The following is a 23,632-nucleotide window of genomic DNA, read 5'->3' on the forward strand; positions in this document are numbered from 1 at the left end:
ACCTTACAAACGCTGCTGCTAAGGGAAATTGGACGATAGCTGGAAGGAAGAGATTTTATCTTTACCAGGCTTAGGTAGGGGAACAATAGTAGCTTCATGCCAAAGCGTGGGAAATACACTGTCAGTCAAAATACAGTTGTAGGTATTCAGGAGAAAGCGTTTTCCCACAGGAGGAAGATTCTGCAGCATGAGGACTTGGATTGTATCGAGCCCAGGAGCAGAAGACCAGGATGAGGAGAGAACACGCTCGAGCTCCCTCATGATAAAAGGAGTATTGTAGCATTCTCGATTCAAAGAGAGAAAAGAGGTTGCACGAGCCTCCTCCGCCTGTTTCCGAGGAAGGCAGGCAGGATGGTAGTGGGTGGAGCTAGAAACCTCCGCAAAGTACCGGCCCAAAGCACTGGAAATATCAACAGGGTCGACTATGACGTTTCCCGCCACAGTCAGACCAGGAATCAGGGAGGGGGTGGTAGTCCCGAAAAGCCAGTGCAGGACACCCCAAGTAAAGTAAAGTAAATCTGTTGAACGAGCTGGTAAAGGAAACCCAGCATGCCTTCCTGCTTTCCTTAATAGTGCAACGGCACTGTGCACGTAGTTGCTTGTAGCGGATGCAGTTCGTTAACATAGGACGACAGTGAAAGACACGAAGCGCATGTCGTCGGACACGAATCGCATTGCCGCACTCCACAATCCACCAAGGGACCCGGACCCAATGGAGAGAAGTAGTAGTATGAGGGCTAGAGGATTTGGCAGCTGAGAGAATAACATCCATGAGGTGCTCGACCTGATAATCACAGCTGGAATTGGCCGTTTGTCAAAGACTGCCAAGGAGAAATATAACCTCCAGTCAGCAAGAGAGAATTACCAATGAACGGGCAGCTGTGGTGGGGTATGAGTGTACAGGCGAGTCACACAAGGGAAGTGGTCACTCGATTAAGTATCGGAAAGCGCACACCACTTGAGAAGTCGAGCGAGCTGGGCACAGCAGATCAAAAGGTCTAAGTGGGAATAAGTGTGCGTGAAATCAGGGAGAAACATGACTTTGCCAGCGTTAAGGCACACAAGATTAAGATGATTAAGAAGAACTGCCAAAAAAAGAACCTCTCGGGCAGGCGACAGGCAAGCCTCAAAGAGGATGATGGGCACTGGTGTCAACGAGGAGTAGAAAGGGTGGAGGAAGCTGAGCAACAAGCTACATCAGGTCTGCCCTAGTGACAGCAGAAAACGAAGGGATGTAAATAGTGCAGAGGGAAAAGGTAAATTCGGGAAGGAAAACTCGGACAGCAACTGCTTGCAGGTGGGTGTGCAATGGGATAGGATGATGACAAACATCACCTCGTAGAAGCAGCATGACCCTAACTACAAGTGAACATTGCGATCGCAGGAGCAGCTGGAGGTACACCCTGTTAGACTGAAGGCCATGGATATTTCATTGTAAAAGGGCCATAAAATTTAGGAACACCGGAGAATGAAGAAGAAACACTCACCTCGACGGCCGCTTAGGGTGAGCCGTCGAGGGAGGATGGCCACTGGAATCCACGGGTAGAGGATCTTTGTCCATCAATTCAGCAGGATCAATGGAGCTTCCCCGGTGTCGATCAGTTGAAAAGGGCCGACGAGTCAAAGAGGGGGAAGACTGTTTGCCTTTAGATGATTGTTTTAGCTTTTGGCAATTGGCAGAATGGCCAGACAGCTGCAAACTCGAGGTACGCAAGAAATCTTCCTGGGAATATTCCTTTATGAATTGACGGTTCACTGGCTGCATTGCAACTGTCTTCGTCGGTGAGGGTGAAGAACGGGTAGCAGAATCCGCAGCCAGGGAAGCGGGAGATGGAGTGTCAGCTTGAAGGCCACCATCGAACTGAACTGTAAGTTACAAGTTTGCGTAGCCGTGTTTTTAATGGGATGGGGTGAGGCTAACACGGTGCTGTAGCTTCCAGACAAAGGGACAGTCAATTTACGGCTTGCCGACAGTTTCCGGGCAACAGGAAAAGGTACCTTCTCCTTCACCCTTATCACCTGAACAGCCCGCTTGTCTTGATAGACGGGACAAGACAAGAAGAAGCAGCATGGTCTCCATGACAATTAACGCAGTGGGGGGAAGGAGGTGGACAGGTGCCTTCGTGTGCATCCCTGCTGCAAGTGACACATTTGGCTGCATTTCTACATGACGTTCTGGTATGATTGAACTGGTGGCATTTATAACATCTGAACAGATTGGGAATTTACAGGCGCACGGGGCCTGTATTTATCTTGGTAGGAAGCGTTAACTGAACTAAAGTCAGGAACAATGTGCGAGGCAGCTTCCTTTTTCATAACTCGATGAACAGCATTAACACCCTGATCCGATAGAGAATTAGTTATTTCACACTCTGTCAAACCATCCAACAGCCAGTTGTAGATAACACCACGGGACGAGTTAAGTGTCCTTGTGAGCCTCCACTTTTAAACGATATTTGTGGATGATTTGGGCCTTGAATAGTTTCTGGGCCTGGAGAGCACTATCAATTTCCAAAAGCAGAGTACCACTACGGAGTCGAGAGCATGACTTCACCGGGCCGATGATGCCATCAACGCCTTTCTGTATAACAAAGAGGTTTTCAGTAGTGAAAGTCTGGTTTTCGTCTAAACGTGAGACCACTAGATATCGAGGCGCAACAGGAAGAGACATTGAGGCAGGAGCCTCATTCCACTTTCGTTTACGGGAAACACTCAGACAAAGAGAAGGAAAGTCAGTCATTGGGAGAAAGTCGCCCACGATTGCCAGCGTCTCCGATTGTGCGCTCCTTCCAGCCAGGGGCCCTCCAAAGGGGAACTCCCCGCCTCAGGTGATTGTCCTCACCTCAGGTCACACCTCCCGAACGACAGACAGAGGGACCAATCGGCAGAGGAGGAAGGTAACAGCTCAAGCAATCACCCCTCCCTGGGCGTGGCCTGTACCAGGGGGTACATGGGGGGCCTATATTCCAACTCAGGGCTGGGAATTACCAATTACTCAGTCTCTTGCAATGCGACAAACGCATGGGTGGCCATCAGGCACACACAGGGAGGAGAAAAAAAGATATGAAGGAAAGGAGGAAAGAAAGAATGGCCCCAAACACCGCAGCAGAGGAAAAAGAGGGCGGCACACGGAAAGAGCGGCACACGGAAAGAGCGGCACACGGAAAGAGCGGCACACGGAAAGAGCGGCACACGGAAAGAGCGGCACACGGAAAGAGCGGCACACGGAAAGAGCGGCACACGGAAAGAGCGGCACACGGAAAGAGCGGCACACGGAAAGAGCGGCACACGGAAAGAGCTGTTATAACATTCAAGATCCCAGCATAACTGGCAGGCAACCAACCTTTCAACCAGATTGCAGAGACCATCGGTCCATCTAAACAGATAGTAACTATCAATGGAAATTGGATTTTGATCAGCTTAATGATGGAACAATGACACTAACTTGCCACTGTGAAGGGAAGACACCATTGAGCCAAATACGGCTTAATATCCCGAGAAAAGGCAGCAGTTGAGTAACAGTCAGACTTTTATCAGTGAAAGGTTCATTACATAATTCGGCATGCCAAGATGTGAACAATAAGGGGATGTTTTCATTTCGTCGCTTACGCATCTTGAAAGCAGTCGCATAAGAAGAGGTCACCACCATCGTCATGAAGGGGGATGGAAAGTTGTAAATCTTTGGCAGTCCAGTCAACCACAGAGCTTGGCCCACACCTGAGGTACAGAGGCATACGTTCCCAGGGAGGAGACTTAGCACTCCTAGAATTTTTTACTATTGTGTTTAATTAGATCGTAAGCCTTAGCATGAAGTCACTTAAAGGTGGTACAGATCGTCTGCGAAAGATGTTGCTAGAAATGTTGCAACATACTTTGGCAATCCTGAACAGCTATTGCAATGTCTTTAGTCCACCACGGCACCAGTCGGTGATGGAGGGGACCCGTAAAATGGGGAACAGCAGCTCCAGCAGCATGGGTGATCGCATCAGAGATCTTGCACATCCTCATCAATGCAGTCTAATAGAGAGGGGGCGAAGGTAACAGTATAGTTATACATCTGCCAGTTGGCTGTTCAAAGCAGCCGCTGTGGTAGTCAATCTATCTGGCAGTATCATGTAGTGACCAACACAGAAAAGCCATGAGATTGGGGAAGAGATGGTAGATCGACAGGCGAAAAGATGTCATGGGGGGGCACAGAAGTGGGTTCACTGTCGACGCACAGCTCACGCTCAGTAAGAAGTTGGTCAGTCAGAAGACTCCTACCAGAAGAAGTGGTATGCCCGTAAAGGAGGTAGTGTGGATTGAAGTACCCAAGTAGAATAAGAAATTGGGAAAGTTGCTGCAATAAGGTGGTCACACTCACTGAAATATCAGTACACTGGAAATCACCCCTTTTTAATCTGGCTGTTTAACTTACAGAATAGAGCACAAAGCTATAGCGGAGGACAAACTCGCACATGGGATAGGTAATATCAATTATACTATTAAAGATATATTATTGCATAAATAAATTAATTTATGAGGCATGTCCAGAATGTAAGTATTGTTTCGGGGAAAAAATAAAAAACCTCATAAAACATTTTTTTCAAACTAAAATTTATTTTTACAAGAAAGAGCATTTCTTAGACTATTTTTCTACATAGTTGCCACCATTGTTCAGACATTTGTCATAGAGGGAAACCAACTTTTCTATGTCCAGTTCATAGAAAGATGTTGCCAGTGAAGACAGCCAATGATGAACAGAGTTTTTCTGAGTATGAACGCTGTCAAAGCACCTTCCTCCAAACTTGAGCTTTACATTCAAGAACAAATGATAGCCAGAAGGTGCAAGGTCAGGGCTGTACAGTAAGGTGATCGAACCGCTCCCAACCGAATTTCTGAACAAGGTTTTGTGTGAAACCAGCAAATGGGGACATGCATTTAATGAAGCAACACAATGCCTGGACTGAGCATTCCACGCCTTTTGTTTTGAATTGCACGTCAAAGTTTCCTCCATGTTACACAGTACTGTACTGTACTGTACTGCACTGAGGATTTCACCTCTGGGAAGGAACTCAACAAGCAGAAAACTATGCAAAAAATGGTTGGTTGTTTGATTGGGGTTGAAGGGACCAAACAGCAAGATTATCAGTCCCTTGTTTCAAATGCGGTCCATTGAGACAGACTGACATCTCAGAAAAGTCAAAACAAGAAAAGCTAAAAGGCTAAAAAACATAGAAGTGCAGTCGTGTTGTCAATGGTGAAAACAAAATGAGGGAAGTCAAGAAGTGAGCAACTCTAAGGCTATGCTAGAGGCAGGAAATATTCCACCTCTGATGCAGTACAGGCAAGACCACCTGCTATTCAAAAGCGTTCAACTGCTAGAATGTAGAAGTGTGTATTGTAAAAGGAGACTAACCAATTCTAAAAAGTGATAAAAACAGAGTAAAAGGGAAAGAAAAGAGGATCTTGGCCAAGGAGGGGAGTCAGGGATCTCCAAACACAGCTTACAGTGGGAGACAACCCAACCCTCATCACCCTGCCCCTACTCCAGAGCGAGAGGAGGAGGAGGATATTAGTGTTTAACGTCCCGTCGACAACGAGGTCATTAGAGACGGAGCGCAAGCTCGGGTGAGGGAAGGATTGGGAAGGAAATCGGCCGTGCCCTTTCAAAGGAACCATCCCGGCATTTGCCTGAAGCGATTTAGGGAAATCACGGAAAACCTAAATCAGGATGGCCGGAGACGGGTTTGAACCGTCGTCCTCCCGAATGCGAGTCCAGTGTGCTAACCACTGTGCCACCTCGATCGGTACTCCAGAGCGAGATTAAAAACCTTAAAACTGAGAATAAAAACCACTTTCATGGAGGAAACAGAGAACCAGTTCGACCATCCGCAAATCTTTTGCCAACATTAAAGGTAAAGTGTGGGGAAGTCTGTACTTAGTACGCAGAGCCAAAAGAAGGGGGCATTCCACCAAAAGTGGGCTACTGACTGGAAGGCTCCACAATCACAAAGTGGGGGTGGCTCATTACGCAAAAGAAAACCATGGGTCAGCCTGGTATGGCCAATGTGGAGATGACACAGGGTGGTCTAGTCCTTTTGGGAGAGATGGAAGGAAAAACGCCACAGGACAGGTGTCACCTTAATTGCATGAAGTTTAATAGATAGGGAGGTAGCCTCCCAAGAGTTGGCCCATGATTGTGTGAAGTGGGATTTGATGTGAAGCCGTAAATCCGCCCCATGAGGGGTTACAGAGAAGGGGAGCGTCAGTGACTGCTCACAGAGCTAAACAATCAGCAAGCTCATTACCTGGTATACCCACATGACCAGGGACCCAATGGAAGTCAACGGAACAACAGCACAGTGAAGATAAGCGAGACAGTTGTGGATGGTCGAGACCAAGAGATGGCGGGAAAAACCCCGGTCAATAGCGAGAAGGCCACTCGAGTCCGTACATAGCAAAACACGGTGGAGTTGGAACTGTTTAATAAAGGTAAGGGCCTGGGAAATTGCCATCAATTCCACAGTAAACACGGCACATGTAGTTGGCAGGAGATGATTTTCCATGCCAACAGAGGACGTCAAGGCATATCCCACACAATCAGCAGATTTAGAGCCATCAGTGTAAAAAACAACAGCACCCCAAAACTCCCATAAAATTTGGTCGAAAGCACAATGGAACACCATTAAAATCATGGCGAAGAGACGCAAGGCAGAGCCCAACTGGTAAACCCGCCTGAGGGCGGGAATCAGGTGGGCAACGTCCTTGGTCTGGGAACAGAACAGGAAAGGAAGGATGAGTGGGGGAGGAACGGACAGCAATTCCATAAGGTGCTGCACGTGTTAGCCTTGTATTTAGCCATATTCGTAATTTTTCCTTTAGGAATGGTCAGTTTCCTGAACGATTAAAGTACTCAGTAGTAAAGCCACTTTATAAGAAGGGAGAAAGGGATAATGTAGATAATTTTAGAGCTATTTCTATGCCATCAGTGTTTGCTACAGTTATTGAAAAGGCTGTGTATGTAAGGATAATTGATCATTTTATATCACACGATTTGCTATCAAATGTAGAGTTCGGCTTTAGAAGTTGTTTAACAACTGAAAATGCTATATTCTCTTTCCTCTATGAGGTACTGGATGGGTTCAACAGAATGTCTCGAATGCCAGGCATATTTTTTTTATTTAACTCCGGCATTTGACTGTGTTGATCACAAAATATTGCTCCAGAAGTTGGCCCATTATGGAATACGGTGATTTACTCACAATTGGTTCACCTCTTACTTTAGCAACAGAGAGTAAAAGGTCATTATTCATAATGTTGAGAATGGCTGTGATGTGGGGTCTCAGTGGGGATGCCCCAGGGATCAGTGTCGGGGCCACTCTAGTTCCTTATTCATATAAATGATACGTCCTCTAATATTGCGAGTAACTCTAAAATAATTCTGTTTGCTGATGACACTAGCTTGGTAGTAAAAGATGTTGTGTGCAACATTGGCTTGGTTTCAAATAGAGCAGTTCATGACGTAAGTTCATGGCTTGTAGAAAATAAGCTATCTCCAAATCACAGTAAGACTCACACAATACAACTAAACCTGATGTTTTAATTTCACAGAATCGGCATATGATTAGTGAAACTGAAAAGTTCAAACTTCTAAGTGTTCAGATAGATAGTAAGCTGTCGTGGAAAGCCCACACTCAGGATCTTGCTAAAAGACTTAATGCTGCCATTTTTACTATTCGAATTGTATCTGAAGTGAGTGATCATTCGACACGAAAATTGGTCTACTTTGCTTATTTTCATTCACTCATGCCGTATGATGTTATATTTTGGGGTAACTCTTCACATTCTAAGAGGATATTTTTGGCTCAGAAATGGGCAGTTCAGGCAATAAGTGGTGTAGGTTCATGAACCTCTTGTCGAACCCTGTTCACGAGTCTGGGTATTTTGACATTGGCCTCTCAATATATATATTCCTTAAAGTCATTTCTTGTTAACAATATTAGCTTATTCCCAAGAATAAGTAGCTTTCACTCAGTTAATACTTGGCAGAAATCAAACCTGCATTTGGATCAGACTTCCTTAACTGTCGTGCAGAAGGGTGTGCAGTATATTGCTGCATCCATTTTCAATAACCTACCACTCGAATTCAAGAATCTTAGCAGTGATCCACGAGCTTTCAAGTCAAAACTGAAGAGTTTCCTTGTGGGTCACTACTCCTATTCTGTCGAGGAGTTCCTTGAAAACTTAAGCTGCTTCTTGTTGTATTGTTGATTGCGTTTACTCAAATTTACGGACTAACTTTTTTCGGGTTCATAAGCATTTATTTTTATCTGTTATTACTTTTATGTTTTAATTTCATGTACTGACATGTTCCATGACCTTGGAGATTTCCTCCTCAATTTGGTCATACGGAGCTTGAGGTGAAAATAAAAAATAAATAAATAAATTCATACACTTCCTATGTGATTCCCCCTTTGTGTACATTTATCTTGGGACTGATTCAAGCTGACTCAAAATTAAGAAACAGTATAGAATACGTGAACAAGTTTGGAAAGTTAGCTTTCTCTTAAGAAAGTGCAGCAAACTGTACTCAACCGAGAATTTGGGACATTGAGAGAGGGAACACATTTTTCTCTCTGTGCAAATAGTAGGATTTAGTCTCACAATAAAATGTCATTAGAGATGAAGCACAAGCTTGGAAGAGATGAAGCACAAGCTTGGAAGTAGAAGGGTGGGGAAGGAAGTTGGCTACATCCTTTTTACAGGGACCAACCCAAGCATCTGTCTTTAACAATTTAGGGAAACCCCAGAAGATCTGTATCTGAATGATTGGATGATTGTGTGAACCACAATCTTTCAGAAAGAAAGTTCAACTTCCACTTGGTCTTTCCCAGTAATAAATACTGGACCTGCATTCAGGAGGATGGTGGTTCAAATCACTTGGTCTATCACAGCAAAAGAACACTTGCAAACAGTCTACACACATATGACTGAATCACCAACAACAGATAATTAAAACTGTACCACTAACAGCTGTATGAATCAGATGAAGTAGTGTCACATAAGTATGCCACTGAAAGGCATGGTCTCCTTATGGCGATATTTGAATAGCAATCACTGTAAAAATGAAGTTGCGGCAACAGTGTGCATACATAGTCAGAGGATGAGCAAACGACTAATTGGCAATTCATGTAGAAGAGGACATTAGCACAGGGAGAACTGACCTCCTCCTCCTCACCACCAACTTAGCTATGCTACTATAGAAGACTTTTCTGGCGGACACTGGAGTGGTAGTGATACATTATCCAGAACACCACATGGTTTTGAATCAGTTGATTAACCATCAAATGTGGGGAAGCTTCAGTTAGTTTTGAGAGATTTGGTTATGATCAAACTTTCTTCGCCAAATCTCCCTTAACTGGCATCACTAGTATAACAAAATTTGCAGTGTCAGGCATTACCCATACCCACCCTCCCTCCCTCCCTCCCTCCCCCCCTTTCCTGTGCATTAGAATTAAACTGGATCAAAAATTTTCAGGAAAAATAACTTACCCCTTCTCTTGCATTTTTTTAAAAATTTCATTTACAATCTACGGGGTGAGGCAAACAGAAGTAGCACTGGGAACATAGTTCCAGTGTACAATGAAACACAGCAGAGAAAAGGAAATACAGTACTAACAGAAAACAGCAGATCTTGAAAGTAACCACCATTTATCTCTTGGCACTTTTGGGCCCTTATCAGCAAGGTGCTGAAGATGGATCGAAGGTGATCTGCTGGAATTACTGCAATATCATCTGATATGTTCTGCTGCAGTTCTTGAAGACAACGAGGGTTGTGGCAATACACCTTAGACTTGAGGGCTCCCCACACAAATTAATCACACAATGATAGATCAAGTGACCTGCTTGGCCAGCCAGGGCCACAACAAGACTGACCTCTCCTAACAACTCAGTAAGGCATGTAGACTGTGTAAATGTGCTCTAAAGGTTCAGCCGGCTGTATGGGGAGTTGCTCCATCGTGCTGGAAGTAACTGTACGTCTTTTCCCTCTCTGTCAATGCTGCCACAAATGGTCGTCTAATCATATATTCTTGCCCGAGCTACTTTTATTTGCCCCACACTGTACATACCAGAATGCTAGGAGAAGATATGTCTATTACTCAATAAAGGTATCTAGACTTCAGCCGCCAGTTCTAGTTTGCATGACAAGAAAGGTCAAATATACCAAAGTGCATTAGATATGGTGGAAATGTACACATCAGGCTACACCGTATATCAATCTGTTATCAAAATCTTTATGTTTGATACACATTTGTTGACTTTGCCTGCTCACGATCAAATTGCAGCCTTCCAAATTAATGTAAACCTGTCATGAAAATCACTGTTTCGGGATAGGTGGCACTACCATACTCCAGCCAGCAGCTGGTGATCTAATTTTAAATAGTGTGAAGCAGCCATACCTAGAAGAAAATTTAGCTCAAGCTGATAATTACATTTCTTATAAATCTTAATGTAAAGATGAGAAAACTAATACATCTCTGTGATCCAAGAGCAGTACGGGTCATTCCTTTAAAATTATATTTTGGTAGCTCCTAAGGCGACCATGACAGGATTTAGTCATATTCAGTACATGGGTACCTACATATCTTAATAGAAAACTGCCAAATAGCACTGTTATAACTCTAACCATTTTTGATAAATTCAGGTTTGAAGACACAATGGTGTGTACTGGTCATTAGTAAAGAACCAATTTTTGTATTTTCACACACTTGCTACTCACTAATGAGGTGACCTACAGACCTCGAGTTTTTTAGGCATCTACTACGCCAGTCAGTAAGTTGATATATTGCATAAAAAGTAGGATACATCTTCAGTTTTTTATTAAAAATGTTGAGAAACACACTTTTCCATGATGTGCTTTACATTTGTGATTTCTTAAAATCATAACATTCCAGAGTGGAACAGTACAGACTTCATCTTATGCACTGTAACTCTTTAGTGCTAGTATCAAGTATAAATGGCAATTGAAACTGGTAGTTCTTACCTTCACTTAAAGATGACTCCATCACAAAAAAGGTCAAATTTGACGAATTTCAAAGTCCTGTGGGTTACATAGACAACTGTATCACAACTTTATTTTTTGCTGAAATTTTTACATATCGGGTAACAACGTTAGGTGCAAAGAAGAAAATGAAAATGCCACTTACACATGCCATCCACATTCAACACTACAGGGCACCGATAAATAAAAACGTGTATTCTTTGATTTTTTTTTTCCTAAATATATGTGTGGTTCACCTGTGGATAAGAACTGTAAACACTTCAGAGCTGAAAACAGTTATCAGTCTTTTTCTCAGTACATATGTTGCACAACATGGCACTGATCGAAGTAGTAGGTAGTGATTCAGCTACCGTAAAAAACAGGTTGATCCAAAATGTGTGTAAAATGTAACAGAAATGTAAGAAATGGTATCTTGGGTGATTTGAGGGATCATTGGAATCACTTCACTTGTGCAAACATTACCACAAATGACCAACCTGAAGAAAGCACAGAGTGGATTTGTCCTAGGTAACACTGTAAAACTTATCTGATGAAGATAAAAATTCTTTGTTATGAATTATTGCTGAGCTACAAGAGTACTTAAAAATACTGAGTGATGAAAACCTAAGACTCCAGCATACCTTGGAAGAGAGTAATCATCAAATATGTCTCAATATATCTAAACCAGAAGGATTGGCAGAAAGCAAGGGTAGGACTTTAATAACTCACAATAACAGGTCCAGCAGAGCATGCGAAACTATGAAATCAAAGAGGAGTCCTTACAAACCCATTAACATGAGAAGGATTTTGTTCTATCAATTAACAACAAACACAATTCATTCCAAAACATGGATGATATTGAAATCGCATCAGCACGCTCATCTGATAAGGCAATGCAAGACACTCAATACTTAGTAAATAGCAAACTAGTATATAAGAAGAAATGTAAAATCAAGATTAACACAGACAGTTATGCACGAGGATTATCAGTTATGTTAATGGGAAGTGGACCTTCTGTGCCGGAAGAGTTTAAAATAGAAGGAATTGTTAAATTAGGGGCTGGTTTGCAAGATGTTTCAACATCTATTAAGAAAGACAGCACAGCCCCCTAGTACAAAGACTTTGTAGTTGTAATGGCTGGAGCGAATAACATCAGCGGAAATGAGAGGAAGACAGCTACATTGACACTGAAGAAGACACTAAGTGTTAACCCACACCAATATGATTATCATCGATGTGCTTCATCAACATGATTTGCCTCAGTAGTCATGTGTGACTAAGGAAGTGGAGCAAACCAAGAAGAAGTACAAAGCTATCTGTAAACACTTTAGGAATGTTTCCTTACCTAACACTAGTAGTTACCGCAGAGTTTGGCATACCAAGCATGGCCAACATCTCAACAAACTAGGTAAATGTGTTTTAAGTGATGCAAGTCTAAGAATATTATTGGATAAACTTAGGTAGGAAGACAGATCAATACTCTGGGTTATGTTTCAACTGAGATGATAAAAAACTTACAGGCTTAGACCAGGTTGGATGTTCCAGTGCCACATGAACACAACCTGATCAACTTTTACATAGTAACATTGGCCTACGTCAATTAAGTATATATGAAAAAAGTAATGCCAAAAGTAGAGTTTAGGACAGGCTACCTCAATGTTCAAGGTATGGCAGATACAAATCTAATAGTTAATGATTTTTCAAATGAAAACATGTTGGACATTTTATATTTAAGTGAACATTGGTGTAAAAAGGAAGGGCTTAGGTACAAAGTACTGAATGATTACACATTACCTAGTTGGTATAATAGAGGACTCGTCTTCATCACTTGCATGGGCGAGGGGGGGGGGGGGGGGGGGGGGGGGGGGGAAAGGAGGTAGCAATACACATAAAAACATCTCTTGGGCCAAACTGTGGTAGGTCATATCTCAACACCCTTTGTGCTGAAATGCATTAATGCAATTGGAAATATCACATCTAGTAACAGAGTCTTGAGCTAGATGTAAGAGTAGTGTACAGGCCACTGATGACCTCTTAATGTACATCTGTACTATACCAAAATGGGAAACAGACAAATTCTCATCAGTGGGGATGTCAGTTCAAGTTTTGACATACTGCAGCACAAAAAAACTGTGACTGAGCTCAAACATGTGCTTCAACAATTTAACCTTTTGTATGTTAACTGTAAACCTACAAGAGGCCCTACCTGTCTTGGTAATATATTTACAAATATTAAGAGAACTTTTATGTCCTCTAATGTAATTAGTGTCTCTTTCTCAATCATGATGCAGTATTTATTAGACGTAGTATTGTAACTTCCAACACCTCCAAACCAAAATCTAAAACTGTGACTACTAGAGCAATTAGTAAAGAGGAGATTGATAGGTTTAGACATGCCCTCACTTGTTAAAACTGGGACTCCCTTTTCAGTAGGCTTCAACGTTGTTCCTCTGATATTGTTTTCACTGAGTTTTTCTCTGCATTTTTAAATATGTTTGAAAGCAACGTTCCTCTGGAAAAATTACAGGAATATTAGTAGCAGCTTAAAAAAAAAAAAGGATTGGTGTACTCCAGAGTTAGGGCAATTGAAAAATACTGTCATAATGTATTCTGGTGCAAATATAAAAATTATCCTGAACTGCATAAAGTATTGTATGCTAAAGGTATATATAGGTATAAGGGTATATGCAAGTATAAATAAAATAGAAAGAAACATTCCACATGGGAAAAATATATTAAAAACAAAGATTCCATGACTTACCAAGCGGGAAAACGCTGGTAAATAGGCACAATAAAAAACACACACAAACACACACACAAAATTTCGAGCTTTCGCAACCCACGGTTGCTTCGTCAGGAAAGAGGGAAGGAGAGGGAAAGATGAAAGGATGTGGGTTTTAAGGGAGAGAGTAAGGAGTCATTCCAATCCCGGGAGCGGAAAGACTTACCTTAGGGGGAAAAACCCACATCCTTTCGTCTTTCCCTCTCCTTCCCTCTTTCCTGATGAGGCAACAGTTTGTTGTGAAAGCTTTAATTTCATGTGTATGTTTGTGTGTCTATCGACCTGCCAGCACTTTCGTTTGGAAAGTCACATCATCTGTGTTTTTAGATATATTTTTCCCACGTGGAATGTTTCCCTCTATTATATTCATAACTACAAATTTAAAAAGATATGTTCCAAATAACTATGCAAGATCACAAAATTTTGCTTTCTTCCAATGTATCATATCATACGGAATTTTTTCATGGGGTAGCAGTTGTTAAGCAAATGACATTTTATTGTTGCAGAAGAAAGTAATAAGAATAATGACAGATTCTGATAAAACAGAACATTGTAAACTTCTGTTCATTAAACTGGAATGTCTGACAACAGTAAACTTATTCATCTATAATGTTTTATTCTATGTTAGAAACAATGTTTCTAATTTCACACTGAGAACTGATGTACATAGTTTTGACACTAGAAACAGCACATATGTAGACATACCATACCACACATCATCTAAATCACGTAACTCCTACCTAGCCTTTGGATTAAGGATGTTTAATAGGCCAAGGGTAGATTTTACAGAATCGCCTATAAATATTTTTAAAGCTAAATTGTATAAGCGGGTCGACGGAAGCGTTCGATCCCACCCATCGGCTTTGACTCGTGACGTAAGGCTGTTGTGGTGTGTGATGTCACCACGGCGCGGAGTTTAGTTTGTGAGAGTGGCGTGTTTGTAGGTGTTGTTTTGATGTGATCGGTGGTGGTCTCCAGTGGTGTATTTGTATGTTAGGTGATGTTTTTGGTTCAGTGTGTGTGTGTGGCGTGTTTATAGGTGGCGTATTGTTGCGGTCGGTGGTTCTCTCTGGTGGTGTGTTTATGGGTAGCGTGTTATGTGGCATATGGGGTTCACTTGTAGCATTTCATGTGTGTAGTATCAGTGGTGACTGTGCCTTCAGTGGAATATATTTCAATGAATTAATGATTTTGGTTTTGTTATGTTGACGTTACTGTAGTTTCTTTTCTGTTCATGTGTAAATTTTGGTAAATTTCTTTGCTTATGTCTTTGGTAGGTATGGATATGACTGACAAGGTCAACAGTTTTTGGTTGTCTGCGATGATGGGGGACAGTGCGTTGTCTCCAATACAATTTCTTCGGCAATGCGGGCTGTTGGCTGAAGTCGTGAAGTGTTCAGTGTGTCGTGAAGCAATGAGACTTACTAAAGTTCTGGCGTCTCTGACCAGGGATGGCTATATGTGGATGTGTCGTAAGGATAACAGGTCAAGGGAAGTGTTTGATTGCAATTTTGATTTCCAAGAGTGTGTGTGTGTGTGTGTGTGTGTGTGTGTGTGTGTGTGTGTGTGTGTGTGTGTGTGTGTGTGTGTGTCTTTTTTGTGTGGTAGGATTAGGTGTGGTGGTGGTGAAATTTCTGAGATTTATAGTGTGGTAGCAGTTGTTTCTGTCGACCAAGGGAAGTGATCGATTCCAGTGGATTTTGTGTGTAGTGGAAGTTGTGGGTTCTTGTCATTTTAGTGTTTTTTGTCGTTTGGGTTAGTGGCGTGTGTTTATATTTAATTGATTTAATTGTCCCCACCCAAAAACCCCCAATTTCCTACACTTGTCCCATTAGTTTGATTAAGTTTTTCGTGGAAGGTGTGTGTGTGTGTTTTTCGATGTATTTTCATGTTTGTTATGTTTACGTAATGAAGTCATAGGCGCCATATTGGAGTCATAGTGGACGGTCGTTTCCGCCATACTTGTGACGTCATGGGTCAAAGCAGACGGGTGGAGTCAGACGCTTCTGTATAAGCTACTAGTAAACAACCTCTTTACCCACTTGACAAATGTTTTGGAAATGAAAATGCTGCTCTCTAACATATAATTTCTAGTTTTACCTATTTCATGTAAACTAAATTACATTGATATAGTAGTTCATATAGAAATGTACGCCTATGACCGTCTATTGCTGTAAGAGCTCAATGACAATAAATTATTATTATCATTATAATTACTATTATTATTGTTATTATTATTTATTTCTTTCTTTCTTTTCTCAGACGTTATGTCTGGTCAAAAATGAAAAGTGACGCGGACCTTCATCAAGCGTGGCTTCCTTTTAACTGTGTTGTATATGTTATATTGCATTTAGGAACTTTCGGGTAATTGAACATGTATCAATAATTATGGATTTCTGTAGTTGTATATACAAGTCTGGATGTAGCTGTATTGCATTGACGTACTGGTGGATATTGTGTGGTATGACTCCTGTAGTTGATAGTATAATTGGTATAATGTCAACTTTATCCTGGTGCCACATGTCCTTGACTTCCTCAGCCAGTTGGATGTATTTTTCAATTTTTTCTCCGGTTTTCTTTTGTATATTTGTTGTATTGGGTATGGATATTTCAATTAGTTGTGTTAATTTCTTCTTTTAGTGGTGGGTATGATGTCAGGTTTGTTATGTGTTGTTGTTTGTATGTTATAATGGTTCTGTTCCAGCATAATTTGTATTCATCATTCTCCAGTACATTTTGTGGTGCATACTTGTATGTGGGAACGTGTTGTTTTATAAGTTTATGTTGTAAGGCAAGCTGTTGATGTATTATTTTTGCTACATTGTCATGTCTTCTGGGGTATTCTGTATTTGCTAGTATTTTACATCCGCTTGTGATGTGATCTACTGTTTCTATTTGTTGTTTGCAAGGTCTGCATTTATTTGTTGTGGTATTGGGATCTTTAATAATATGCTTGCTGTAATATCTGGTGTTTATTGTTTGATCCTGTATTGCAATCATGAATCCTTCCGTCTCACTGTATATATTGCCTTTTCTTAGCCATGTGTTGGATGTGTCTTGATCGATGTGTGGCTGTGTTAGATGATACGGGTGCTTGCCATGTAGTGTTTTCTTTTTCCAATTTACTTTCTTCGTATCTGCCGATGTTACATGATCTAAAGGGTTGTAGAAGTGGTTATGAAATTGCAGTGGTGTAGCCAATGTATTTATAGGAGTGATCGCTTTGTGTATTTTGCTAGTTTCTGCTCGTTCTAGAAAGAATTTTCTTAAATTGTCTACCTGTCCATAATGTAGGTTTTTTATATCGATAAATCCCCTTTCTTTCTGCTTAATGTGAATCTTTCAGTTGCTGAATGTATGTGATGTATTCTATATTTGTGGCATTGTGATCGTGTAAGTGTATTGAGTGCTTCTAGGTCTGTGTTACTCCATTTCACTACTCCAAAGGAGTAGGTCAATATTGGTATAGCATAAGTATTTATAGCTTTTGTCTTGTTTCTTGCTGTCAATTCTGTTTTCAGTATTTTTATTAGTCTTTGACTATAATTTTCTTTTAGTTCTTCTTTAATATTTGTATTATCTATTCCTATTTTTTGTCTGTATCCTAGATATTTATAGGCATCTGTTTTTTCCGTCACTTCTATGCAGTCGCTGTGGTTATCCAATATGTAATCTTCTTGTTTAGTGTGTTTTCCCTTGAGAATGCTATTTTTGTTACATTTGTCTGTTCCAAAAGCCATATTTATATCATTGCTGAATACTTCTGTTATCTTTAGTAATTGGTTGAGTTGTTGATTTGTTGCTGCCAGTAGTTTTAGATCATCCATGTATAGCAAATGTGTGATTTTGTGTGGGTATGTTCCAGTAATATTGTATCCATAATTTGTATTATTTAGCATGTTGGATAGTGGGTTCAGAGCAAGGCAGAACCAGAAAGGACTTAATGAGTTTCCTTGGTATATTCCACGCTTAATCTGTATTGGCTGTGATGTGATAATATTTGAATTTGTTTGGATATTAAGTGTGGTTTTCCAATTTTTCATTACTATGTTTAGGAACTGTATCAATTTAGGATCTACTTTGTATATTTCCAATATTTGTAGTAACCATGACTGGGGTACACTATCAAAGGCTTTTTGGTAATCAATGTATGCGGAGTGTAGCGACCTTTGTTTAGTTTTAGCTTGATATGTCACCTCTGCATCTATTATCAGTTGCTCTTTACATCCTCGTGCTCCTTTGCAACAGCCTTTTTGTTCTTCATTTATAATTTTGTTCTGTGTTGTATGTGTCATTAATTTCTGTGTAATGACTGAAATTAATATTTTGTATATTGTTGGTAGGCATGTTATGGGGCGATATTTACCTGGGTTTGCTGTGTCTGCTTGATCTTTAGGTTTCAGATAAGTTATTCCATGTGCAAGTGTATCAGGGAATGTGTATGGGTCTGCAATGTAACTGTTAAATAATTTAGTTAGATGTGAATGTGTTGAGGTGAACTTCTTTAGCCAGAAATTTGCTATTTTATCTTTTCCAGGGGCTTTCCAATTGTGAGTAGAATTAATTGCTTGGGTGACTTCATGTTGCAAAATTATCACTTCAGGCATTTGTGGTATCATCTTGTATGTGTCTGTTTCTGCTTGTATCCACCGTGCATGCCTGTTATGTTGTACCGGGTTTGACCATATGTTGCTCCAGAAGTGTTCCATGTCTGTTATGTTTGGTGGATTGTCTGTTTTAATGTGTGTGGTATCTATTGTCTGGTAAAATTTCTTTTGGTTTGTGTTGAATGTTTAGTTTTGTTTCCTTCTATTTTCACTTTTTTTGTATCTTCTAAGTCGTTTGGCCAATGCTGGCAGAACATACCAGAGGCCTATTCTTTTCCCGGGCCTCCACGGGATTTTTTATTATTATTTCACTGTTAGTTGTCTTTTCAGTGTAAAGAATTACAATAGATAACTCTGGTGCACAAATGAGGTGATATATTTTTATTCTGTTACTGTAAATTAAAAACAAACTTCAGTGAAAAGTAAGAAAAGCAGCAAGCAATAATGAGAGACGTTAAGAACTTTGAATATATACCAGTATATGCTGGTATAAAACCTCCACAAAGAAAAATTTCATAAAAAAAATAAAAAAAATCAAATACAAAGATGGAAACTGCATTTTTAAAACACACACAACTTGCATATAACTGTTTTCCTTGATATCTTGATGCAAAAATGAAATGAGTTCACTTAACGGTGAGAGATATGATTTTTCTCCAAAGCACTTATTGTCATGTTTATAAAACTGTGCACCATGTCTTTGTAATTATAGGACATCTGCCTTAGACGTCACAATGGCAAAGGGTAGCCAAACAGCATCATTCCAACTGGACCATGAAAGGAATTGTGAATCTGTAGGGGGCATATAGTTAATCTCAACATCTTTAAATTCACGTGATTGGTGGAAAATGTGTCTTGTGTACCAGATTTTGTAGAATTTGAAAGCCACATTCTGCTCAACTTGCAATCGTTCCCAAAAAGCATTTTCACGAATTTCCATAGCAACAGTGCTCCCATTTGCATTCATTGGAAGCCTCTTCATTAGAAAGGTGATAGTAGCAATGACTAGAAATGCTTGTTTCAATTGGGTTTCTGAAACTGTCACTGTGCTGTACCTGTATTTCAAGAAACCTTCATGCAATTTTATGTGAATCTTCTTGTTATGAACCATGGTGGAAGGAGTCTTTAATTCCTTGCACAAAGTCTTGAAATATTATCATTTTCGTAAGATATCACTACTTCTTCTCTGACAATTCCAGGTAACATCTTTTGACCACTCCTGCATTCTGGAGCAGCAATTAAACCATGAATCTCTTTAATTGTTCTTTCTCCAAGTCCGATGTGCTCTAGGACACCAACAGTAGAAGTTACTCTGACAATACTCAATAAAGGTGGAGCAGATAATAAAAACTTGAAACTGTCCATTACGAGCTGAATTCTACATTTCTGAGTTAGGAGCTCCTTATATCGGAAAATTGGTTGCATTGTTCACAGGGCACTAATACGCTCTGCTTCTTCACAGATCAAGTAACATTAAGGTTTCTCAGAACACAGGTACAGTATAGCAATGACATTTCCAGTAATGTGATTGCACCACACATTACTACTCACTGCAATTAACACCTTTATAATAAAGAGACTTCCAACATATAAAAAAGGAGCAGTGTCGCAATGGGAGCTCATGAAATGGTTTGCAGAAAAGGTTGCAAGTCAGGCAGAACGTGGCTTTCAAATACAACAAAATCTGGCACACAGGACCCATTTCCCAGGCATCACATGAGTTTAAAGATGTTGAGATTAACTGCATGCCTACTACTGATTTACAATTCCCTTCATGGCTAGCTTGGAATGATGCTGTTTGGGTCCCCTTATCCAATGCTACTACATGTCAGGCAGATTCCCATCATTACAAAGACACAGTGAGGAGTTGTATAAACATGACAACAAGTGTTTCGGAAAAAAATAATATCTCTCACATTTAAGTGAACTCATTTTGCTTCTGCATCAAGATGTCGAGGAAAACAGTTATATGCAAAGTGGAAGGGTTTTAAAGTTAGTTTCCTTCTTTATATTTGAATTTGTTTATTAAAATGTTCTTTGTAAAATTTTTAATACTGTACATATAAGTACATATTTAAAGTTATTACTGTGTCTCATTACTGCTTACACCATTTCTTATGTTTCATTTAACTTGTCTTTTTAAGTTGCAGTGACAGAATATGAATGTATCACCTCATTTGTGCACCCACATTGTCCCTTAATTCTTTACACAGGAAAGACACTTAACAGAGAAATACAACATACACACTGAGAAAAATGATTCATAACTGTTTTCAGCTCTAAATTGTTTACAGTTCTGACCTACAGGTCAATTTTTCAAGGAATACACGTTTTTATTATTAATGCCCTGTATTCTTTGCAGATAAGATTGCTGACAGATATATAAACATTTCAGCAAAAAATAATATTGTGATTCAATTGTCTATGTACCCCACAGGACTTTGAAATTCGTCAAATTTGGCCTTTTTTTGTGATGGAGTCATCTTTAAGTGAAGGTAAGAACTACTAATTTCAGTGCCAAAAGCTTGTCATTGTTATTTATACTTAATGCTAGTACTAAAGAGTTATAGTGCGTACGATGAAGTCTGCATTTTTTCCCTCTGTGAAGTTATAATTTGTAAAAAATCACACATGTAATGCACATCACGGAGAAAGAGCTATTCTCAACGGTATTCATAAAAAACAGAGATGTATCCTACTTTTTATGCAATATATCAACTTAATGACTCACACAGTACATGACTAAAATACTTGATGTCTGTAGGTCACCTCATTACTGAATAGCAAGTGTCTGAGAATACGGAAACCGGTTCCTGACTAATGACTGGGTACCCACCCATGAATCTTCAAACCTGAATTTATCAAAAATGGCAAGAGTTAGAACAGTGCTATTTGGCAGTTTTACTACTGAGACATGTGGGCATCCATGTTCCAAATATGACTGAATTCTGAAATAGCCACATTTTCACCCCCTGCGAGATTACACGGAATGAACCATACTAGCTACTCGTAGGAATATGAGATCGGGGCGATACGCATAAAAACATTTCTACATACCGAACAGCTTTTTGTAAATGCACGTCATGGCTCCTTCTGGGGTATACACAGCAATCTTGTCTTCATCTCGGATTTCATATTTCAGGCCTCCTTCAGTCACTATTTTACATTTCACTGACTTGATATGATGCTCAAGTTCGTCGTCAGGAATACTGTCATTTAAGAGTTTCTTATTGCGAACGATTGTACATGTGGCATTTCTAACAAGAGCTGCCTTCGCTGGGAGTCCAACAGTCTGAAACACATTCGATCTCTTAAATTTTGATCACGAAGCGGAATTACGGAACAGTGGTAAACCAACTAAATTAAGAAGTAACAGGCAATTTCAGCTTAGAGGGCACTATTCAAATAAACTGCTGCTTAGTACATAATTTCCTTACCTCTTCACCGTCTACAAACGCGACTATTGCAGGCATTATTCTGTTGCCACTGTCGTCGGCTATAATATCAACTTTCCCATCCTGAGAAACAAAACGTAAAATAATGTCAAAGTTACATTGATATGATCTTATTAGAACGTTTCTCAAGAATACATTCGAGCTAGAAGAATAATCGTTCATGACTTCACTTCTGGCACATTAGAAGTTCTCAGTGAACAACAAATGTGAAAAACATTACCAACCTTACAATACGCCAAGCAGGCTGAAGAATTCCCCACGTGAATGCCAAAAACACCAGCCATTTTGCTAGTCTTCGACGACAACAAACTGTACACGATGCGCGAACAACACACTACTGCCGCCAAAACTCAAATATTCACGCGTCTTTGTTTTTCTCTGCATAGCGTTCAAAGAAGTATTCTGCTGTCAAAGACGTAATCAAGGATGTTAGAAGGGGAGATATGTCAGTCATAAAAATAAGAAATACGAAAATATTCAGTAATTAGTACGAATTTCATTTTTCCAGATGCCACTAGCGAAATAGCGCATTATTAAAGAAATAAAAATATCAATACTGAATTGTTAATTGAAAACATTTTCATAAAAAACCAAAATGAAATTGTGATCCATATTATCTTTCGCGTTTCATGGTGTTTTTTCTGTGTAGCTTAAAAACCTGATATTTGTTAATTGCAATGAGCGCAATTTTCCATCAACTCGTTTAGTATAATTAATTGTGTGAAGGAACGTCTGTCGGTAATAACGCGGATAAGTCAAGGCTGTGCATAAATAAGCCAAAATCGTTTTGCCTATTTATTTGTTATCATCTCACCAAAATTAAAGAACAAAAGAGTGGGATCATGTAGAAATGTGTAATGAAATAAGTCGGATATTTCCATATATGACAGACTTAATTAGTATTTGCATTTGTAATGGGTGAATTTTTCCCTGTGAACTGTTGTGATACCTGCGTATTACGAACGCGAGATCATTTTACTTTGCGTTCGTCTTTAGTATCCGAAAGATTTCCAGCTCCTGCTGGGTGATAAATTAGTGTTGTAGAAGCTGTTTAAAGTCATAGCAAACACCGCAGTACCTTGATCTCTGTTGTTAAACACTCTTTGTATGTAATTTCGTCAGTGTCATTCCAACCCATCTTATCGTGCTTTAATAATTGAGACATGGATGTAAGAACATACTAGCAGTGCGGGACTGCATGAAACAAATACTGCACTGTATGACCATAACGAATGTTCCTGATGCGTTGCTACATTCTCTTTCCACCTTTAAAACTCTGCAGCAAAAGTTAAAAGTGTGTGAATTACATACACAGAAAGCTTATGTGGCACTGGCAACAATAACAGAACTACAGAACTTCAGCCTTAATTTGTATTGTCTCATGCATACGTATCTTTCACCTAGACAATGGTACCATATTCTTTAAGGTCTTCCTTTTTTTTTTCTAGTTGTGTTACAAAAAATGCCGCAACACTCCGGTCGCAATTTTCAGTTTTTACGTTTTCTCGCAAGGAGTCAATTTCTTCCTAGGCTATTCGCCTAAATAATTCACTGAAAATACTTCACAACCCACGTTATCGCATTAACTACAGAAACTCAAAACTACTTTAGCACGATGACAACCCAAACTCAAATGAACACAATGTTACCCGTTAAACTCAGCACGTCTATTTTTACCAGCAGAGGGCACCAGCAAATATAACAACATGGCACCTAGAAACACAACCAACTCAAAAACTCCACATCGTCGTGACGTCACACACCA

At 40.1% G+C, this 23,632-nt stretch overlaps 1 protein-coding gene across 1 annotated transcript in view; it reads right to left on the minus strand.

The window, feature by feature from the left end:
* The window catches only part of LOC124556700 (heat shock 70 kDa protein 14-like), a 151,140-nt gene extending 128,874 nt beyond the window's left edge, over nt 1-22,266 (minus strand). Inside the window, exons 1-3 of the mRNA XM_047130673.1 lie at nt 22,092-22,266; nt 21,850-21,930; nt 21,470-21,704 (exon numbers count right to left, since the gene is read on the minus strand). Of these exons, the coding sequence (XP_046986629.1) occupies nt 21,470-21,704; nt 21,850-21,930; nt 22,092-22,151 (376 nt within the window). The 5' untranslated portion in view covers nt 22,152-22,266. The remainder of the gene's footprint in view (nt 1-21,469; nt 21,705-21,849; nt 21,931-22,091) is intronic.
* Nucleotides 22,267-23,632: the final 1,366 nt, after the last annotated feature.

Source organism: Schistocerca americana, chromosome X (assembly GCF_021461395.2).
Source record: "Schistocerca americana isolate TAMUIC-IGC-003095 chromosome X, iqSchAmer2.1, whole genome shotgun sequence".
Classification (NCBI taxonomy): domain Eukaryota; kingdom Metazoa; phylum Arthropoda; class Insecta; order Orthoptera; family Acrididae; genus Schistocerca; species Schistocerca americana.